The 22,650-nt window shown below is 35.4% G+C and overlaps 2 protein-coding genes and 1 long non-coding RNA gene across 3 annotated transcripts; all 3 read left to right on the top strand.

Annotated features, from left to right (window-relative positions):
• Positions 1–1,409: 1,409 nt before the first annotated feature.
• On the top strand, positions 1,410–10,176 carry LOC117106709 (cholinesterase-like). Its single transcript, XM_033248123.1, has 4 exons — positions 1,410–1,548; positions 5,405–6,919; positions 8,705–8,901; positions 9,839–10,176. The coding sequence occupies exons 2-4, from the start codon at positions 5,421–5,423 to the stop codon at positions 9,967–9,969; spliced, it is 1,827 nt and encodes a 608-aa protein (XP_033104014.1). The 5' UTR covers positions 1,410–1,548; positions 5,405–5,420; the 3' UTR covers positions 9,970–10,176.
• A 12-nt stretch (positions 10,177–10,188) lies between these two features.
• Positions 10,189–12,633, top strand: LOC117106703. The gene is made up of 2 exons (XR_004445122.1): positions 10,189–10,309; positions 11,788–12,633. It is a non-coding gene; the product is annotated as an uncharacterized LOC117106703 (long non-coding RNA).
• Positions 12,634–20,334: 7,701 nt separating this feature from the next.
• On the top strand, positions 20,335–22,178 carry LOC117106698 (protein FAM43A-like). Its single transcript, XM_033248102.1, has one exon. It carries the CDS (start codon positions 20,662–20,664, stop codon positions 21,442–21,444), a length of 783 nt encoding a protein of 260 aa, XP_033103993.1. The 5' UTR covers positions 20,335–20,661; the 3' UTR covers positions 21,445–22,178.
• Positions 22,179–22,650: the final 472 nt, after the last annotated feature.

The following is a 22,650-nucleotide window of genomic DNA, read 5'->3' as shown; positions in this document are numbered from 1 at the left end:
CGAATGTGTCAATAAAATATTGAATGAAACAAAAAAAAATTAAAAACATAGAAATTACATTAAATATATGTATATAGTATGTTATAGAATTCTATAGAAACTAGTTCCTCTATAAAACAATGTTATAGAAAATGCTAATTTCTGTAGAAATTGATTAGTCTCTATAGAAGGTCTATAAAGTTCTATAGAATTTTTATGTATGAGAGGCATAATCGGAGTTGATCGGAGAGTGACTGTAGGGCTTAAGGCCTGTTTATACTTCAACGATAACGATAAAAAAGCTGGAAAGCAATTGTTCATATAGAAAATAAAAGAAATAAAAGAGGTTTTTACACTAGAACGATTCGATAACGATTTATCAGTTATGCGATAACAACATGTTTTGACAAATCAAATCAGATGACGTCATAATCATGGAAATACATTAAAATCGTAGTAGTAGCAACGATTTTATCGTTTTTCCATGATTATGACGCCATCTGATTTGATTTGGTAAAATATTTTGTTATCGTATACATGCTGCTTCTTTGAGTGCATGCTGTAACCACTGTCTCTTATACACATCTAGATGTGTATAAGAGACAGCAGATAATCAGATGCGGGACAAAATGCTGCTTTTCGTATTACCACTGTTTCGTATAACAATGATAATAATCATATCACTTAACAAAATCTTTATCACGCAACACCCGTCATGATTATACTAACGGGTTCCTATTGGTTTGCTCACGTAGCTTATTTTAAATAAGTAACCTGCAACCATAGTAATATATTATCCCGATTTGTAAATTGTTTATCTTGTTATGATTTATTTTGCGTATATTATTTGTTGAGAATTATATGTAGCTTCCTAAATGAGGGAAATAGAAATGTAGCCATTAACACAAGAACGCTAAGCTACAAACTATAGAAATAACAAAAACATGACTCCAAACCTCAATAAAAACGGTGTGCAATCGTTAATAGGCCTAACAGTTAAAAAAAAGTTGACATAAAAATTATAACTGAGGTATTTTAATTTTTAAAATGGCATTGAATGATTATTGATTTTACATTAATTTCGGAAGTATAAACATATATTGTTAAATGTAATTGGTCGATACAAGTTGCTAATAGACAGGCATCCTTGGTGGCAGGATTGATCTTTGCTGTAATTCATCGACAGTTACAAGCTCCTTGTAGATTCTTATCGATTAACTTTATCGTTGCAGCATATAATAATGCCCAATTGCATTTTCTGCTATTATTATGAGTACCTTGAACCTTGTATGATTCGATCTTGCATTTGCATGCATCGCCGCGTCGCCAGGTCTTGCTGTTTGAATTGTTCCCGTGGTAATTAGCTGCGCGCTAGCGATTCCGACAATCGTTGAATACCGTCATGTAAGTATATCGATGAAGTTTCACGTTTGATGGGGGGTGCGTCCTTACATCACATCGATTATGATGATATACTGTGGGAAACGAGTCAGACCGAACACTTGCAGTTTGATCGTATTTCGAGCAAGAGTACCGAAAAGAAAGGAATCTTTTACCTGACTTTTGAATGTAAGTGATTCGATTGTTTGTTTTGTTAGTTTCAATAGTTAATGAATAAAAATCTCGATGGTTGTTTACTTATTTCAAAACTAAGTCAGATTTCTCTTTTTAACTTATACATGAGGCTTTTAGTCATACAATAGGCATAGACCTATGTAATGTGATGTAATAAGTGAGTTTCAATCGAATGCACTTGCAGAATATACCAGTTTTTTAATTTAGTGGTCTATGATTGACATTTGCCGTTTACTCGAAAGGCTCTGGGTTGAATTTTTCATTCCTGGTCAGTGTAATCAGGCCCGTAGCCAGGGGGGGGGGGGTGTTTATGGTTCGGGCGAACCCCCCTTTTCTAGCGAACCCCCTGTTTTCTAGCGAACCCCCTCACATTTTTGAATGAATCCCACTCTGACGGAATGCCTGTTTTTAACTTACCCAGCATTAAATCAACATTTAGCACCTAATTAATTATTTGGTGACCCGTTTTTAAATTTTAGACTGCGATACAAGCCTTCATTCATAAAATATCTCAGCTTCAGAAGTTCGGAGATTTAAATTGAACGCAACTCCGGCAAACCATGAATTTACGATGGCTCATATATAAGGATGGCAAACATCGATAAAAACCCGGCTCCCGTCTCAACTTTGACTGGCCTTTGCCTGAATGTTTGTTAGAAATGTACCAACCGGTAACGAAACCGGTCTCCGTCTACCTGGAGTAATGGCGCCACTAAACGAAGCTAAAGTTTTGCGACTTAATCACCTTATTCTAGACTGTGTGGTTAGTAAATTCCATAGCCATACTGTCCACAGCGCACACTAACCTATTTGCTGATGGAGCATTTTTTGGGAAATTGACTCTTTTTTTCCATCCCAAACAAAATATTATTAATAAGTCAACATGGTCCTTCTCAGTCATCATAGCCAGTCACAAAATTAGGAAGGTTGTTTTCAACAGCACACACACACACACACACAACAGAACGGGGTGCGTCAAAACGAGTGTTAATTTTTAGTGATAAAGAATTACGAAACGTCGTAGAATAACTGACTTTTCTCGTCCACTGTGGCAAAGAAGAACACGACAGATAGTCCTTTGGGTTATTTTCACAAAAACGTGACGCAATAATGAAAAAATGATTATTATTGTTCATTTTCAATTTTTTCCTATTCTTCTTTCTTCCTCTGCTTCTTCCATATTTTCGTTTAAATTTAATTTGTTATACTAAATACATATTTACGCATAATATTTCCATGTATATACACATTTATAACATTTTAATACAGATTTACATATTTTCTGTAATCTAGAAATAGGTTTATGTATACTTTGTGTCTGTATTTAACATGTTATCAATTATTATCATAAATTTTAATGATTACGTTATTTCATATAGTATTTTAAATAAATTTATAAATAATTTTAAATATTTAAATATAAACTATGAAAGTAAATACACGTAGATTAGATCAATAAAAATGGACATATTAGGCCTAGTAATCTTTATATATTCATTAATACGAATAACATTTTCAATATTCTAATCAATTTTTATATAGCCGGAGTTATTTTCGACCTAGACAAACCTTTGCTAAAAATGTACACTTTCTCCATGAAAAGGCTTCTTCTATGAATGGAATGACCTGTTCGAAGCACGAACTCCTGTAGACCAAACCAAGTACCGTTACGATGTTTAATCGTACGGGAAATCCACTCACGATGCAGTACCGTTACGATTTTTAATCGTACGGGAAATCCACTCACGAAATATTTTCTAATTTTATTATATTACCACCTTTTTATTACATAGATCTTTTTCAAAAAATAACTGCTTTTATAACATTATATAGACCCATTAAACACAAAAACTGCTCTGGCTTCGGGGGCTTCGCCCCCCACCCCACCGGGGCCCTTAGGCAGGCCTCTGGACCCCACGCCCAGAGAACCCCCCTTGAAATGACCTGGCTACGGGCCTAAAAAATAGTCGCAAATGAATTTCAGGCTACAAGTAATATTGAGAGACCTATAATGCTTAGAACAGTGGTGGTGGTGGTGGCAGTCAGTGGCGGATCCAGGAATTCCAAATAGAGGGGGCTTATACACATCTTCCAAATGTAGTAAAGATGTGTATAAGAGACAGGGGGGGGGGCACCTCTAGATGGCCGAAAAAGGCACTATCAGACCTAAATTTGATTAATATTATCCTTTTTTCTCCATTAAAAAAATAATTTCTGTAATACAGCAAGTTAAATCACGCCCTAAACTCTACGATCATTACGATGGGGTCTCATTACTAGTCTAACTACATTTATGACTACTCGTAAGGACAGTTGTCATAGTAACTGGTAAACGACAGATGAAAATACTTTCAACGAATACTTCATCAACTCCTTATTCAGGAAACACGTGAAATTCAATACCTTTTGTAGCCGGTACCTAGTGTATTTTTTGGTCATGTATATGCAGCAAATACTTCCATTGTATTGCAGTGTATCTATCATAAAATCTCCCTCTTTTGAAATATGATATATTTTATCAGGAGTTATAGCCATTGTTCATGCATTAGAGTAAAGAGTATATTTTTATTAAATATCTTATTTATTATTTAATGCATGTTGCTATTTTATATGTGGAAATTCACCTAACATTTCATTTTATTATTATTTATTTATTCAACCATATAAACATTAAAAGAGAACTAGCAAAATGATTTTTTGTTCTAGAGTGGATTTTTTATATGCCATTAATAATAGAATCAACTTTAAAATCGTTCTTTGGCTATTTTTTATGAAGTTATAGGTGATTATATACGATTTTACTATGACGTCACTGGCGAAAAAGTAACAAAAGATCGTGTAAATAGCGCCGCGTAGGGTATCCACCGCGTAGGGTATCCGTCGCGTACGATCTTTGAGTGCATGCTGTAACCATGGAGGTATTATTAATACCTCCATGCTGTAACAATCACAATTTACAGCCATGGTTACAGCATACACGCAAAGATCGTACGCGGCGGATACCATATACGCGGCGCTATTTACACGATCTTTTGTTACTTTTTCGCCAGTGATGTTATGGTAAAATCGTATATAATCGCCTATAACTTCATTTAAAAAAAGCCAAAAAACGATTTTAAGGTTGATTTTATTATTAATGGCAAATCAAAAATCCTCTCTAGAACAAAAAATCATTTTGCTAGTTCTCTTTTAAAAATAGCACAGACAAAACAATGGTCAGGAATAGCTAAAGCAGATAACTTACTGTAATTCAAGAGTCAGCTGCTCCAAAGTAATGAAAAAGACATAAATATTGCACACAATAGAAAAGGTTATAAACAAATATATTAAAAAAAAACCCTACTGGCCAACAAAATATTCATTTGTTTTGCAAATTAACAGCATTTCTTTGAAGTTACAAGAATATATTAAAATTATTTAATGAATTAATTAATTTAATTATTACAGAGTTTATATACATTATTAATTAAAATTAAGATTGATAAAACGATTATAAAAATAGAAAAGGACCTATACACTTAATAATTAATTTGCATTCCATATTAAGAACAATTTGTAGTACATTATAACAAACATGTCACAATTTATGAGGTGAAATAGATATCCAAATATGTTGCTTGTTTGAGCTGAAATCTTGGTTTGGTAGGGTTTGTGTTTTAATCAGATATTCATGTAGCAGTTACGTCATTCTCTAAAAAATGGTTTTCAGAGATTTGGTAGCAGCTTTTGCATCGATCATTTTATAGGAATTTTTTTTCAAATTGACACTCAAACCATAGCGGTACCAATGATAATTTAACAATTTTTGTCGTAGTCCTACTACTCTAAAGTTTTGTCTGATCATTTTCAGATTTTAGATTTCCGAGATGAGAGTCCAAAGCAGTTTTCTGGGTTTGGTATTATCATTCCGATTGCTTTGTGTAATACATTGTGAAGATATCGTAGTACAAGTTGTACAAGGAAAGATTCGTGGTAAACGCATTAACGTTTTGAATAAATCCGTTGATGCTTTCCTTGGGATACCTTACGCTGAACCGCCAACTGGCGATCGACGCTTTAAACCACCAGTTCCAAAGGAGCACTGGCCTCAAATATTAAACGCAACAAAATATGGAGACGGTTGCATGCAACTTCGAGACGAAGAGTTTCCCGGATTTCCTGGAACTGAGATGTGGAATCCAAATGTGAACTTGAGTGAAGATTGTTTAAATTTGAATGTGTGGACACCTTTCCCTCGACCAAGTAACGCGGCAGTTATGGTTTGGATCTACGGCGGAAGCTATTTCAGTGGTGTGTCTTCACTCGATGTCTATGATGGCAAAACTCTAGCTGCAGAAGAGAACATTGTTGTGGTATCGATGAACTATCGCCTTGGAGCTCTTGGATTTTTAGCAATGGGTGAGGAAGCACCAGGTAATGCCGGATTACGTGACCAAGCACTTGCACTACAATGGGTCCAGGAAAACGTTGCAAGATTTGGCGGTAATCCAAATGTAGTAACGTTGTTCTCTGAAAGTGCAGGCTCTGCAAGTGTCAGTTTTCATTTATTGTCACCAGTTAGTCGCAATCTATTCAACCGTGCTGTAATGCAGAGTGCATCTGCAAATGCTCCTTGGGCCAGTTACACCAAGCAAGAAGCTACCAGAAGAGGGACATTGTTGGCTGAAAATCTGGACTGTACTGAGAGCCCAAGTGGGCAACCTTACAACACAGATGAAATGGTAGAATGTATGCGATTGAGTACGGCAGACGAGATTCTCAACGGTATGTGGGTGACTAGCGAATTTTTGAACTTTGCGTTTGTTCCTGTGATTGACGGCACATTTGTTGTTGAAACTCCTGAAGCTACGCTACAAAAGAATGCATTTAAACCTTGTGAAATAATAATGGGAAGTAACACAAATGAAGCATTCTTTTTCGCCATATATGAAATTCCAGGTTTTAGCTTACATACAGAAAGTCTACTTGATGAGATGCAGTTCAGAGAAGCGATTGAGTATTGTTGGCCAAACAAAAATAGGTTTGCTCATAATGCCATTCAGTTTCAATATACAGATTGGTTGAAACCACAAAACCAAGCAAGTTTTCGGGATGCTCTCGATCAAGCTGCGGGTGATAACAAATTTGTGTGTCCAACTTTCCAATTCGCCAAGGCCTACGCTGAATTTAATCAAGATGTATATTATTATAGATTCACACAACGGGCTTCCAATCATCCATTCCCAGACTGGATGGGTGTATTGCATGGCGATGAGATCGCCTATTTCTTTGGCCTACCACTTCATCCAGAGAACGGATTTAGTGTGGAAGATAAACGACTAAGTCGCCAAATGATGGCATACTATGCAAATTTTGCAAGAACAGGGTTAGTACACTTAATTAGGCTACTACCACTACTACCGGCCTATTACTACTACTCCAACCACTGCCATCGTCGCCGCTGCTTCTGCTGCTGCTGTTGCTACTTATACTACTACTACTACCACTGCTACTACTGCTGCTACTACTACTACTACTACTACTACGTCAGACGCAACGCAAAGACGCAGCCGCAATGTATCGACGCAAAGTGACGCAACTCGAGGGTTCTTTGCGGCTTCAATGTGGGAACCGACGACGCAAACTTGGCTACTTAACGCAACACCGACGCTACTTAACTTTTGCGTTGTTTGCGGATCGTCTTTACGTTATTTGCGAAAATTTGAATCGATTAAACTTTTCGCAACGCAAGCGCCGCAACGCTAACAAAAAGCTATGCATGCTCTAACTGTTGGATTTGTAGTTAGTGCTTCGTGTTTACATTTTTTGATGAGTTTTCTGTCATTTTAAACCGTCGCCATCGCCCTAGTCATTGCCAATTAAATAATAATTATTATTGTTATTATTACTGTTATTATTATCATAGCCTATCATATCATAAACCTATCATAGCCTGGCCTGGCCTAGCCAAGCCTATAGCCTAGTTTTGATAGAACCACTTACAGTGCTCTTCTACTGAATGGCATATAATACTGTAAACATTAATATTACTAATAATATGCAACCTATCTTACCCAACTGTTCTTCAAAAACTATTATATATATTACACAGGGTGAAGCCAGGTAAGGAGGGCGGGAGGGGAGCCCCCCACCCCGGCGGGGAGGTAAACCAAAAGTCGTCGGAGAGAAATACAAATCATGTATTTTCTAGACCTCTAAAATTAGACCTAGGCCTAATCTAGGGGCGTATATCTGCGAAAAATTGAATAATTTTGATTTATTATTTTATTCTTCGGGGTGGGCCTATTATTACAACTGAAAAACAAAAATCAATTAACTTCAAAGCATTAAAACAGGCATAACCCAGCTATGCCTGCGATAAGCAATATTCAGAACACAGCCCAGTCCCACCCTACAATACATAGCCCTACAATGAATGCTAATTTAATAACGGCTTTTGAAAGCTTCCTGTGAAAATCATTGCGTTTTAACGCGGCGACAAGTGGGAACCGTATCCATTTTGTTACGTTGCGTCACGTAAGAAGTGCAAATTCAACTTTCCGTAAGGAGGAGATATACGAAATTACCGGAAGAGCATTTCCTTACGTTTCGTTGCGTAGGTTGCGTTGCGGCAGGTTTTCTGCAAGTGGGAACCAATACTCCTAATGCTGCTGCTACTACTGCTGATGCTACTACTAACTACTACTACTACTACTACTACTACTACTGCTACTACTACTGCTACTACTACTGCTACTACTACTGCTTCTGCTACTGCTGCTGCTGCTGTTGCTATTGCTCTGCTGCTGCTGCTGCTACTGCTGCTGCTGCTACTGCTGCTGCTGCTACTGCTGCTGCTGCTGCTACTTCTGCTGCTACTACTGCTGCTACTACTGCTGCTGCTACTACTACTGCTGCTGTTGCTGCTGCTGCTGTTGCTGATGCTGGTACTACTAGGGCTACTACTAACTACTAGACCTAATCATCATTATCAATATCGACGGGGTTGTCGTTGACATCGTCATGATCATTCATATCAACATCACATTATCATTAATTAATATCAATAGAGGTATTCAAATATTATTTTTTATTTTTGTTTTTATAAAAATGATATAATAATTTAAAATCATGTTAATTTTGTAGTTTTTGTAATTTTCATCTTGTGTAGAAATCCGAATATTAAATCCGATTCGGACATGGAAGAGCTGAGGTGGCCGCTTCACACAGCCGAGGATCTCGAATTTTTGGTTTTAAATGAATCGTTGGTTGACGTTAATATGCCTACTGCTATTGTAGGTCAGGGCCCAAGAGCAAAGCAGTGTATGTTTTGGGAAAATTACTTACCAGAGTTAGAAGCAATGACAGGTAAACATACAGTACTATATTTATTAGGCCTACACATGAAAACAATTCAAATATTCAGACAATAATTTTTGACAAGTTTTGCGTACCAACCATTATTATAAAACAAAGGTTCAAAGATCCACATTTGTTGTCCATAACGGTTGAAATCCAATACTCATGGAAATATTACAAGAGGTCTGACCATTTAATCTTATACACAGAAGTGTATACAATCCACCTCCTTTAGATATGTATTTCGTGGGTGGCAAAAAACCGGGTGGCAACGGACCTAGGGTGGCAAAAGGCCGGGTGGCAAAAGACAGGGTGGAAACAGGAAGGGTGGCAATGGGCCGGAACCGTATTTACTGTTTTCAATTGAAATCATAATAGAAAATGATAGGCCAAAGTGAAAAACATTACTACTACAATCAAGTAGGTAAAAAATTATACACTTTTTTTTTATAAGAACCAGTAAAATTTTGCCCAGACTCGGTGTTCTTATTGTTTCGCCATTATCGGCCTCAAAATGTTCTATTTTATTCCTATTTTACACACTTTTCAAAGATAGGAAATTTTTATTGTACAGCAGCATATTGCTGTGTTAAAAAGGGTATTAAATAGTAACACCCATTGCACAGAATGTACAGCACAATAAGACCAAAAGAATTTTCCTGGTGTTTTTTTTTATTGGTTTATTTATTTGTTTATTTTAATGAAAAACTCATCAGTTGTTATTTTGATCTTATTTTTCAAGAAATTTCAGCATCGGTGTTCTTATAAAATTTTCTTATTAAAACAAAAGTTAAAACAGAAATTCAATCTCGAACAGGCTCGAGCCCACAAGTCTTAATGCAGTCAATTAATATTTTTTGCTGACTATATATAAGCGAATCGATGATGACATATTTTCGTGCCACTTACTCCTGATAAATACTGTTTAATCTGATTGATTTTACAGGTAACATCGACGAAGCAGAAAGCCAGTGGAAATCAGAATTTAGGGAATGGAGTAACACGTACATGGTCAATTGGAAAGCAGAGTTTGATAGTTACATTTACAACAAAAATAAAGTATGCAGAGATCCTTAGAGTGCATGAAATATTGCGTATGGTTAGTGGCCCACATGTTCAACATGTTGGTCAATTAGAAAGAAGAATTCGATCATTACATTAAAAAAAAAACATAACTTATGAGCTGAATCTTAGAACGCATGTTCAATGGTCTTTCAAATAATAGCATTATGCTCTCCAACGTGCTGAAAAATTTTAGGAACTCTTAATACTTTGTATGTTGCCAGTCACCATTTTCGCACATAGGCCTAATTGGCTTTCAACTAGGCAGTTTAGTTTCGTGGAAAGGTGCGCAAATTTTCTTTATCTGATAAACCCTCCTGGTTTACATATAATACAAAAAACGTGACACGTACAGGTTGTAATTTCATATGCTGTCTCTTATACACATTACATTTTGTATATGTATTACATGTGTATTAAATGCATGTGTGCTATTTACATGTGTCACTTCCGTACAGTTGCATGTTTATCATTTTACTGTACGTTTAATTTGCACGTGTGTCATTTTGTATGAATGAGTACGTTTACGCTTGTGTCCGTGGGCATGCGTGTAGCTGGTATGCATGGGTGTGATGTACAAATATGCATGCGCCATGCTTAGTTTCTTAGGCCTGTGTGCCATACCTATGTATATTGTGGCGCATGCGTTATAATTATATGCATGTAATTTGCATTAACACCATCCGTATCGTGCGCTGGGGCGGCGCCAGTAGTTCCTCGACGAGGGGCCCGCCCACCCCATTCTGGGAAAAAATAAAATTTCATGGAATTTTTTAAATTAAAAAATAATAAAATTTTGTGATAATTAGTTATTTAAAAAGGATGATTTGATAGAAAACCATACATGAGTCCCAATGTCGGGGAAGAGCGCCACCATTGCAACCCATACGATCGCAATAGTATAAAACACCACGCACATACGGCACTGCTCTCCACGCTAAACAGTTTTTAATCTCTAAAATTTGACTGCTTAGTAAGGCATGCTTGAATTGTACTTTCGGCTCTCGATATTTGATTTTTCCCCGGCAAACTTGCTGAAAATTCCCCGACAGGTGGTTCAGAGGTCCCCGATGGGGATCCTTCCCACTGACCCTTCGCTAGCGCCGCCTTGATGGTGTGTACACAGCCTACGCACGCCATTCGTATCGTGGGTACACATTAGGATTTTCGTTGTGCATGTCATGTACCAGTGCCGTAAATCAAAAGGGACTGGTCACGATTTTTGTTCAAACGTGAAAAAAAAAATAATAGAAATAAATGGAAAGGAAGTTTCTTTAGACGTTGGCATCAATTTATAGTGTAGTCAAATGCTCCGTCGTTTTGGGTTTTGCGTAAAGTTCTGCGGATGTAATATTTCTGTTCAGCACCAAGTTTTCAAAATCCTGGATACACCACTGTGCACTGGTCGTATTTAATGTGTGCATTTGCATGCGTCATTTTCGTGTTTCATTTTTGTAACTTTACTTTTGCATTACTAACTACAATTTTTTTGCACACATTTACTCTAAAAAAATGTTGTTTCTTTTCGATTCACAGTGGTAGGTTGGCTCATTTTGAGCAAATTTAGACCTTCTTGAAAACGTATTGGATCGGACACTTCTGATTTAAATATGATGCATGGTTAAAAACGGGTTGTAATTGCATGTGTGTATATGATGTGTCTTTGCATGTGTTACAATCATGTAGGCCTAATTTAACAAACGAGTCATTTTCGCACATAGGCCTAATTGGCTTTCAACTAGGCAGTTTAGTTTCGTGGAAAGGTGCGCAAATTTTCTTTATCTGATAAACCCTCCTGGTTTACATATAATACAAAAAACGTGACACGTACAGGTTGTAATTTCATATGTGCATTCGCATGCGTCGTTCGCATGTGTTACAAATTTGTAATTTGTATTATTGCAGTATATTAGAATTAGGTGGCAGAATTCAAAGGCGGGCCCAGTATTTAAAAAGCAGCTTCGTTCCGAAAAAAAAAAATCAGTTCGGTTTCAGATGCCGGTGCGAGGAGGATTCCCTCCCCAGTATTGTCGGCTCTCTTCTGGAAGTAACGGTATAGCAAATTCAGTACTCTCCAGAATCAGGGTCCGAGCTAGAGGTCGAATTCTCTGGTAGTCGAAATATATGTGACACCGCTACCTTCAGTTTAGTTTCACACACTAGGCGCCGGTACTTTTTTAGGTTTCGTCTTTTTATTACCGGTAGGTCCCTATTTCATTTCATTTTAACATTATTAGTAAGGTTACTTTATACTTATAGTTACACTCCTTTGCTTGTTGTTTACTTTCTTGCCAGTGTTTTTAATTTTAGTTTGGTTTATTGACTTTTAAACTGCTTAGACGTACATAACAGTACATCACAACCTTGGATATTAAAAAGTAGGTAATGCTATTAATTTTACTTAAATTTTCGTACCGTATAATGTTACAATGGTTTAAAAGGGTTGTTGATATAATTATGTAGGTAAGAAATAGCTTTATTTTTACTACTAATGCTGCATGCTTTATGTTTCCCTCTTCGATATACCCTTGATCTTAAAGCAGAAATAGCTTATATTTTGTCTATATTATATTACATAAATCAAGGTAGCGGTTAACACGTCTGTTAAATTATAGGCTATAGGCCTATAAATCATCGAAGAAAAGTAAATACAGTGTTCGAATAAAGAACATGAAAATACATCGTGTGCATAGCTCTCAACGAATGTTGTCCTATAGATAAATAAAGAGATTGTGTTTTAAAATTTCTCAGACGGGATTCGAACCTGCGAACTCACTCTGCAAGGTGAGCGTCATAACCATTAGACCACAAAGGCTTCATGGTTGAACAGATTCAAATAACGTCGGATACACTCTATTACACAATATGTACGGCTTTTCCAGTCGTATGATGATGCATTACATATTTATTAATTTGTTTTGATAATACAGTATGTACCATTCTCATGTTAATTACTTTCAGATTTAATACATTATTTAAAAGATTAGTTTAATCCATTGCTTACAACGTAAGATTATAGGATATTTGCACTGATATTAAATTTGACTATTTTTCATTATTTGTATTATTCGCAGTGTTTCAACAATGGTGTTCTGATGTTTTTCATTCGACCAAAATGCTGTATTTATGTGACAGAAAAATACATAGGAATGTGACATTTTCTCCATGAAAAAAATTAAAAAATAGCCTAATAATATAAAAATGAATATAAATAGAATACACAAAAGCCTACAAAAATAATGAAAATAATTTACAGCAATATGGCTATTCATTCGATTTGCAGCCATATGTCCCACGAGGGACAATGTGGATGAGTAAAGCAAGTATTCATTCGATCCAAAATAATTGTGGGTCATGGACTGAATTAATTGTCTCTGACTATATTTTTATGGCTGCGCATCGGACCGTTAGTTACGAGCCTGTTACGTTTAATTTTTACGGGGTTTTGTGACTCATAATGAGCATTGGCCGAGAACAACATTTCGGTAAGTCCTCTCAGCCGTCAATACAAACAAGTTTGAAATTATTTACAATGTAAATAATAAAGATACACGCATAAATGCTCCACTAAAGGGCTCTTCCAAATTGCATTTCAATTGAAAAATCTATTAAAGAGGTTCAAAATGAGGAATAGATTGTTGCCTCAAAAGTTTTGAATTGATCATTTGCCGGGTTCTATCTGGGTAGTAATTATTTGATGCAAATAACCTTATTATTATGGGGGGACGGGGTGACACTTCCCCCACATATTTTTAACATGGGGATGGTTTCCCCCACTTTTCTGTAGCAATGCAATTTCATGTCAAAAAATGCCTGAAAAATTGTCGAAAGAGCCCTGTACAGTCAAAATACATGTTACAGAGAAATACCGGTATCTCTGCGCACAAATTAATATAAAAAAAATACCTATACACGACTTGAAATTCGTGTGCTTTATTTTAATTTGAGAAGTATGAGAAAAAAAAGGCGTGTAAAGTTAAGTTTGGTTTTCGACGGCACATGAACTAGTAGGTAAAATAAAGTAAATACATCAAAGACAATAAAGTTTTATTTTCTATATGGTGCATCACACAAGGATTAATTCGATCTCTATGACTGCCGAAAATCCCTAATAAAAGATCATGAGAAATTTGTTGGCACTTCATTTTGACTATAATGATGATGTGGTGATAATGAATTTTACTATAGAGTGTCATTTCCGGTCATCTGGAGAGCACAATTTTCTAAAATTTCCACACCTCAGCCACAGCCATGGTGGGCCTAATGTGGGTGTGGTCTCACGGAATGTCCCTCCCCCACCTTTCAAAACAGATTTGGGCCTTTGAACCTTACTAAATAATACCAATTACGAAGTAGCTTACACATGAGTAACACTATGCGACTGTCTAAGCAAATTGTATTGAGACTGATTTTTAAAACACAAACAATTTTTGTACTTTTAGCCTAATCAAACTGATCAGCTCTCAGAAACTAATTTGTATGTTAGTAGAAGCGGTAGATGTAGTGGAGAAAAAAAAAACACCAATGATTGCTCGCATAAAGCAGTGACCTCATATCGTTTTGACGCTCCGCCAGTGGGCTAAACCGAATCGCCAGTTCACAACGGTTGTCCCCATGAGCAAAATATAACTTGTTTACTCAGGAGCTTGGACAGATTGAACTTCAACATAGATTTATGCTGTGAAAGCCCTTAGTCTCAACCTGTGCAGTCAGCACACGTGAAGATAATTGAGGATGATGCGGTGTTTAATTGAAGTGTAAGTGTATTATGTAAATAAACTGCTCTTAGTTTTTGTCTCTACAGTTAAACATAACTCACTATTCTCTGGTCGATACAGGGAAGAGTGATTGCTTACGATGTGTAGCCCCTTAGGTAAGTATCAACTCCAGGAGACCCACAATTCAGTATGGTATTATTTATATAGCTTACATTGAATATTAACTCGACAACAAACAATCATAATACAGTTTTGTTCACTTACGTTTGCGAACATTTCTGTAAACCCATAATAAATGAACAGATAAATCTTTTATTTGGGTATCCCATTTGAAAGTACTAGAGGCTGACGAAAAAGGAGAATTGAAGCAAATGGATTAATCTTACTACAGTATAAAACCCCTGCTATTGTAGTCTTGTAAGCACATGTACAAACTGTGACAGTTAAACTCAGACCTGCGGCTGAACTGAGAAAGACTGTAAAGGTTTATTTAGGCCTATGCAGTGAGTACCACCACAGTTACCAGAAAGTGTATAGATATTGCTAACCTAGAAATCTTTCTGTGTTTTATGGCGATGAGACGAACATTAATACATTGTTTAGAAGCGAAGCTTTCACTTCACTGGATCTACATGCAATACACAGAAATGGCTAATGTTCAAAGGTACAGTAGGCCTAAGATTTGCAATACAACAAAAACATTTTTTTTTCATCATCCAAAAACAATACTGCAAAAAATAGAAAATAAGGAAAAGGAACCACCAAGAAACCCAATTCAGTTTGTATTAATTAAAACTTAAATTATTCACATTTTTGTACAATTTAAGTATGCTTTTGCACTGTTGTCCCTTTATTTTATTCAACTTTTAATGATTTTAATGGATTTGAATACTTAGTTACAAATTGACTGGATCGAATAAACGTACAACCTCTCTGTATGTATTTTATCTGTTTTATCGTTTTATGATGAAATGAATAAAGATTTAATTGAATTGAATTAACTGCAAAAAGACATTAAAAGTAGGTCTACCTAGTACCGTAATAGTAATAATAAAAAATTAAAAAATTAGTAATAACATCAACAATAATATCGATAACTTCACAGACTGTGACCATGAATATCATTGCATATAAAAACATGGGTGCTTAGAGCATGTTTAGAAGTATCAAAAGAAAGGATATGACTAAAAGATTTGAAAATTGATACCGGTACAAGTTTAAATATTCCTAGTTAGCAGTATGTCATTAATGCCTGTGTAGGTCTACAGTTTGTGAAATATGAGCCAGAGCAAGCCTTCCTAATAGTATGTAGGCATATATAACTTCTGACATTTAAAATAAAATTAACAATTGACGTTTGACATCGGCGTCGTAGGCCTACATCTCACATCGAAAATCGCCTGACGACATCTCAGCTGAGGAAATTTGCATCTAACATTGTCTGACAAAATCTGATATCTGAAATCCAAAGTTGCAAGTTGCAATATTTTATGAGGGTTAATGAAAAAAAAAACTTATAGAAAGAAGCTACATAAGAAAAGTATACTCTAGTAATTTTCCGTTCACAAAAGGAGAAATAATTACAATTAAAATTACGATAAATTTCGTTATATTTTGTGGAGAATAGTAGGCCTAGTTTATTAAATCAAGATTTTTTTATGATCGGCAATTTTCACTCCAGGTATACGTGCGCACCAGTGTATTTAAGTTTTCATTATTTTAAAATAGACAATAGGCCGTAGAACAATATAGCTTAATTTATGTGATGTGGAATACCCTATTTCTAATTCTTTATAGGCCTACGTCCAAGGCGCTGAACTCAGAGCCTCACTGCTGTTCTTGTTCTTGTTACCAAAACCTTAAAAGCGTCCAGCGTCGCCGCAGTTTTGAACGGGCGTGCAGGAAAGTTTGTAGGCCTACACATAAACTGGAGGTGATTTACAACAAACGTTCATCGCCCTTTTTTAAGTTGGAGCTCAGGGTTCCCCTTACTTACAAAACGAAACAGTGGTTTTAGCAAGGACTGTACTGCCATTACCAGTGATAAAGGCACGACGCATGGAAGGCGCGGTCGGTTAAGGATGTGTTTTAAAGAACTTGAGAGTTCGAATCGCGTATTGGGAATCATTTTTTTCTCAATTTTAAGATAGGCCTATTCTATTTTTTTCAATTTTAAGATATTTTAATTTTGCACGAATGAACATTCTAAACTCCCTACCTACAAAACAAAACAGTGGTTTCATCAAGGACTGTATATTACTGCCATTTCCAGTGTTGAAAGTACGACGCATGGATGACGCGATCGGTTAAGGACGTGTTGTAAAGTACTTAAGTTTGTTTGTGAGTACGAATCGCGTCTTGGTATGTTTTTTAAAATTTATATTTTTTATTATATTTTTTTTTCAATTTTAAGATATCATAATTTTGTACAAATAAACATTCCAAATAATTTCTTTTTGTACAAATAACATCCTAATTATTAAAAAATTTCTATCTTATTAGCCCTTCCAAAAACTCCAATATATAATGATTTGCGCCTGTACCGTATTTAAGCGTGGATGACAAAAAGCATATTTCATGAAAAAATCGAAATCAGTTAATGAGATAGAGATTTTTGAATAATAATAATAATAATAATAATAATAATAATAATAATAATAATAATAATAATAATGTAATAATAATAATTAGGCATAATAATAATAATAATAATAATAATAATAATAATAATAATAATAATAATAATAAAAATAATAATATGTTAGACTTATATTAAGATTGTATTTTCTAAGAAAACTTAAGAAGCTTAATGTATACAACACCATTCTTATCTTGTTTTACAATGCAATAATACAGAGTGTTTTAACTTACTGCTTAATCTGTACATATAGAAACCTGACTAAACAAAATATAAAGAAATTAGACTCCATCAGGAAGACTGTTAAGAAAATTGTTAAAGACGACATTATAAATTTAGATTATATTTATGAAAAATACACACTAGCTAAACTTAAGAAAATAATGAACGACACAACTCATCCACTACATAATGAATTTACTTTTAACAACTCAGGTTTCCGTCTAAATGTACCACCCACCACACGTTGCCGTTATAGAAACTCCTTTGTTCCCAACTCCATTCACCTTTATAATAACAATATTAATAGATAATTTATAGTTTTAATTAGTAGTACAGTAGTAAGTTTAATGTGTTTAAGTTTAAGTTTAGCTTAAGTTTAACGTGTAATTGTATTTAATTTTCTTTGTATGTTCATCTTGACTAGATATTGTTTGGTGCTAACTAGTTTCTATATTTTTGTAATTGTTTCTTTATTTATTATATGATATATATTAACACTTGTTACCTTGCCAGTGATTGCAATTTCTGCGTTTTATTTCAGATAATAAAAGAATCTTGAATCTTGAATATAGCGCTTAACGCCAATACTCAATAATTTCTAATACCTCCATGGTCCAGAATATCAAATTTTATTTGACAAAAACTTGTGACATGCCTGATCACGAAGGTCATGATGTCAGCACATCATAAATGGCACATCTAGGGGCATACAACAGTTTTTTGTCAAATAAAAATTATAATTTTTACAGAGATCTAATACTTCCACATCATCTGAATTTGTTAGCATTGAATCCATTTTCTAGTTATTCCATCACAATAACAATTACTGATCAAAATATATTATTCACGTCAACCAAAACAATGAAATTGCTCTGATATCCTTCTGTGTATGTAGATACAATCGTCTTTTCATAGACCAGGAAGTTTCGGTTTTGAAACATGGACATTTGTATTAGTCTTAAGGGGCACACGACGTCCACATTGCAGCGCCATCGCTTGGTTCAAGCAATCTCCAATTTTGCAAAAGAGCAAACTTTTTGTCCACGCGTAAAGAGCAATGTGTTAATGGCCCATCTGAAAGACGAGGTAATAGACCTTTCCAGAGTGTCAATCAAACTTAACAACTGACTAATCAGAACAACGCTAGGAATACGCGCGCGTCTTACAAACAGACGTGTTCGCGTATGTTTTAACACTGCCGTCTTGTGGGGCCTTAGCAACAAAATCCAAGGGGCGGAGCTTAGCGGAAAGGTCCATTGAAGTTTTCGCCTTAAATGCAACTTTCAAGCCGAACAATAAGAGCACATTATAGGCCTATAGGCTATACTCCAAGCACCGGTATCGAAATGCACGCCACCGTGTCGGGATTCAATATTTCGACATTACAATTATGCCATCATCAGGAATCAACACATATGAAATTATGATTAGTTCTCAGCGCACGTCAGCGTTCAAATACCGTATGAAAGTTTACATCACAATTTGAAATTAAGCCAGAATAATATTAAATTCATGATCCGAGAATGTCCTGTTTCAAGAAATCGCTCGCGAGGCAGAGTTCAAGAGACGATTGCAACCCGCGGCGATTAGCGAATCTCAATTTTCATGGCATGCTTAGTTACCTATCCGATGACGACTCAGACAGTCTATAGGCCTATAATATTTTTTGCGGTGACGTGTTCGAAAATAAAGATTGACATGGCCTAGGAGTATTATAGGTCTTCTATTTGCCTTTGTTGAGCTAAAATGGGCGAGTCGATTGACCGAGCGGTAAGGCAGGGGCGCCGCTAGCTGTACAGCCTATCGGCGCTGGTTCCAGCCGCTCCTCGCCCATGGTTCGGTTGGTAGAACCAAGTCTTCTAGGATAAAGTCTTAAAATGGAGGTCCAGCGTATACATTCTGGCTCGTGTGCACATTAAAGTACCCATTGCATCTTTCAGAAGAGTATAGTAGATTACCCCGATGTTATGGTTCATAATTCAGCCCCTGTCGTTGTGGAATGTACCTTGCTACTATGAAGCACCTCTTTGTGGCTGCTGTAGTCACGGACCACGCCCATACGCAATTCAGCACAATGACGCTACAAGTTATGGGTAATTCTTCTCCTACCTTTACCTCACCTTTAATCAGGGAGTAATAAACGCAAAACAATATGTTTACATTGTTTATGTCTGTCTTAGCATTGGAATAAATAGCTTACCATTGAAGTTAGAGCTCAATTTTCTTTCTTTTTTTTTAACCAGACCGTCATACATTTCCCGGTTACCGATCCTACCATATGGTTTTTGTATATAGCCAAAACAATGTAGGTCAAAAATGAGCGAATACTTCATAAAGTTCGATATTCTAATTAATAACTAATCTATGCTTTTAAATTATCAATTCTTACGGTTATTAAGCCTATGTAATACATAAAAAATATAATAAAGAATTTAGGCGTAGGCCTATATAAACAAAAATGGGTAAATTATATTACTAATTTCTGCTTTTCAGATTAATTCGTTAATTAAAAAATTTAATATAAATTCAGGATTTCTTGAAATTTTACCGAAGAACATACTCCTCTCTTTGAAATTCTGTCTAATGACGTATTGTACAACATGAATAATGGGCGTGGTTCTTGTTTTAGAGATTGAGGCGATTAACGGATTACTATTTTAATTGGATAACTGCAGAAATGTCTTACCGTAGTTATGTAATACAGTACATAAAATATAATAAGAAAATTACCAGGCTTATATTATAAACAAAAACCAGTACTGTAAAGGTCTAGGTCTATATAGAAACTAGAAACGCCGCTTGATGGAGACGTAACATAGAAACAGACGAGTTGAGCCAATTCTAAGAAGACTGCCACCTGACACATTTCTATTTTAAACAACTACGTCATCGTGCACTAGGTATAAATGAGAGGTCATTTCTATTTACTAGCACTTAACGCCTTCAGTGAGCAAACCGAACATCTACTCCGTACACTGTGTATCATCTCGCTTTATTGAAATTTACCAGGCACTAGTATTCATTTTGCTTTCGTACATGCCTCAACTTTATGTAAATTTCCAAAGAAAATTTCTCTGTATAACCACTTTTATTAACTAATAATCAGCGGTGTTCACCATCATCTCTAGGATGGATGTTGTGGCCAATGTCTTCAAACGGACGAAGCAGAAATTTACTGTAACACCAGAAGATCCCATATACAACATACGTTATCTTGGTAATGTGCGAACATTAGTAGCGAAAGGTGAAGGTTGCACGGAGAGTGCAGTGCGAAAATTATGGAAGAAAACCAACCAAGGTAAGAAGTCAGCGAAAATAAAACTGACGATTTCTGCGAAAGGTTTAAAACTGGAAGGATTAAATAGAGACAGACAATCAATGGCGCAATTATACCAAATCCACCGGATTTCGCACAGGTGCGTTGATCAAAATTTTACTCGTGTTTTTTGCTGGGTTTATCGCCACGAACGTAAACACAAGCAAGTTGAGCTACGTGTTCATGCTGCCATTTGTAGTAAACAGGAAAAAGCTGAAGAAGTATTTAGTATTTTGCAACAAATCTGTAACTCATCTTTTGCAGACTACAAAAAGGAAAAGCGGGATCGCGAAAGAATAACAGAACAAACGAACAGCATAGTTTCCTTAGAACATCTTCCTTCAGTTCCTTTGAGGCGACGCCTAAATACCCGCTCAAACTTTCTACCTCCTTTAGAGACATCAAGAAATGCACCAAAACTTGGTTTATTGTGTGAAGAAGATGAAGACGTTGAACAAGATATTCTTGCAGAAAAGTATGATAACTCGTTATCAGATAATTCAAGTCAGGATGACCCGAAGCAAGATTTTGGCATTTTCACAAGTGAAGAAATAGAAGACGACGACACGAAATTACGCATCACAACAAGAAACTAAAATGGATTTTTCTGTTAGTAAATAATGTGGGCCTAGGCCTGCATACTGATTAAACGAATAATTTTAGTGTAACAAGATCCATGAATTAAAAAATGTTGGTTTCTTTGCCGTTCTCAATTTTATAATGTTTCAAATAACACAAATGGCTAAATAATAAGGCCTATGGACATGTAGGCCTGTGCTATGAAATAATTTAATTTGGGTGTTGTATCGGGTTTTTTGCCACTTGATTCTAATAAAATAATTTCAATACTTTTTGTCATATACGGTATGCTTTTAAACATGTTTAATAAACATTGTATGATTTGCTCAAGTTTAAAGTCTTTCAAAATACCCTAACGCTCGCTTCTCGCACACAACCAGACGAGGCAATGTTATTAAAATGCATGCAACTTCATAATATCTTAGATTATGCACCAGACTACAAGCAGTAACACAAAATGTTATTAACGTTCGTGAACGTTGTGGTTAGGTTATGCAAGAAGATTAGGTTATGCAAGAAGATGACGTTATCACAATTATTACAACGTTTCAGCAACATTAGCAACGTTGTTTAAGCTCTGATCGCACTATTAATTAAAAAAAAAAAAAACAAGATTATTATAATCGGTTCTTCAAAACCTTTCCTATGGTTTGTCTGGAAAAATTTTCTCGGCGGGATTCTACCTTTGACCTTTATAAAAGCAAGCATCTTAACCATAGACCTCAAGGAATTGAATTTAAGCCATACTGTACACTATTTAGAATATATATAGTCCTAAAATATATATATATATATGTATATATATATATGTATATATATATGTGTATATATATATATGTGTATATATATATGTATATATATATATGTATATATATTTATATATATATGTATATGTATATATATATATGTATATATATATATGTATATCTAGAAAAATATGGAGACGATGGTAAATGAAAATACAGACATCGAAGGTAGACTTAAGGAACACAAAAATATTTGTTTATAAGTTTCACGTATATTTCGGTTGTTCCTACAGTCTTCTTCAGCGTGTAAGTGAAGACATAATCAAATTGCTTAGACAGATCATCTTGTCTCATTAACATAGTAATAAAGGGTGTATATCTAAAATAACAAATAGTTTACACATATATTCCTAGGCCTATATAATATTAAAATAGTTTTAATATGTTAACTGTGCATTTGAGAAATACGAAAATTCA

This window comes from Anneissia japonica, unplaced genomic scaffold, assembly GCF_011630105.1.
Source record: "Anneissia japonica isolate Jap-2015-1 unplaced genomic scaffold, ASM1163010v1 scaffold142_len1259957_cov175, whole genome shotgun sequence".
Lineage (NCBI taxonomy): Eukaryota > Metazoa > Echinodermata > Crinoidea > Comatulida > Comatulidae > Anneissia > Anneissia japonica.
The sequence above is the reverse complement of the archived record's forward strand: the minus strand, read 5'-3'. Positions and strand labels throughout refer to the sequence as shown.

Coding starts and splice junctions, on each gene's coding strand:
- LOC117106698 (XM_033248102.1), top strand. CDS start 20,662: ATGGATGTTGTGGCCAATGTCTTCAAACGGACGAAGCAGAAATTTACT.
- LOC117106709 (XM_033248123.1), top strand. CDS start 5,421: ATGAGAGTCCAAAGCAGTTTTCTGGGTTTGGTATTATCATTCCGATTG. Junction 6,920..8,704: donor GCAAATTTTGCAAGAACAGG/GTTAGTACACTT, acceptor CATCTTGTGTAG/AAATCCGAATATTAAATCCG. Junction 8,902..9,838: donor AGAGTTAGAAGCAATGACAG/GTAAACATACAG, acceptor TTGATTTTACAG/GTAACATCGACGAAGCAGAA.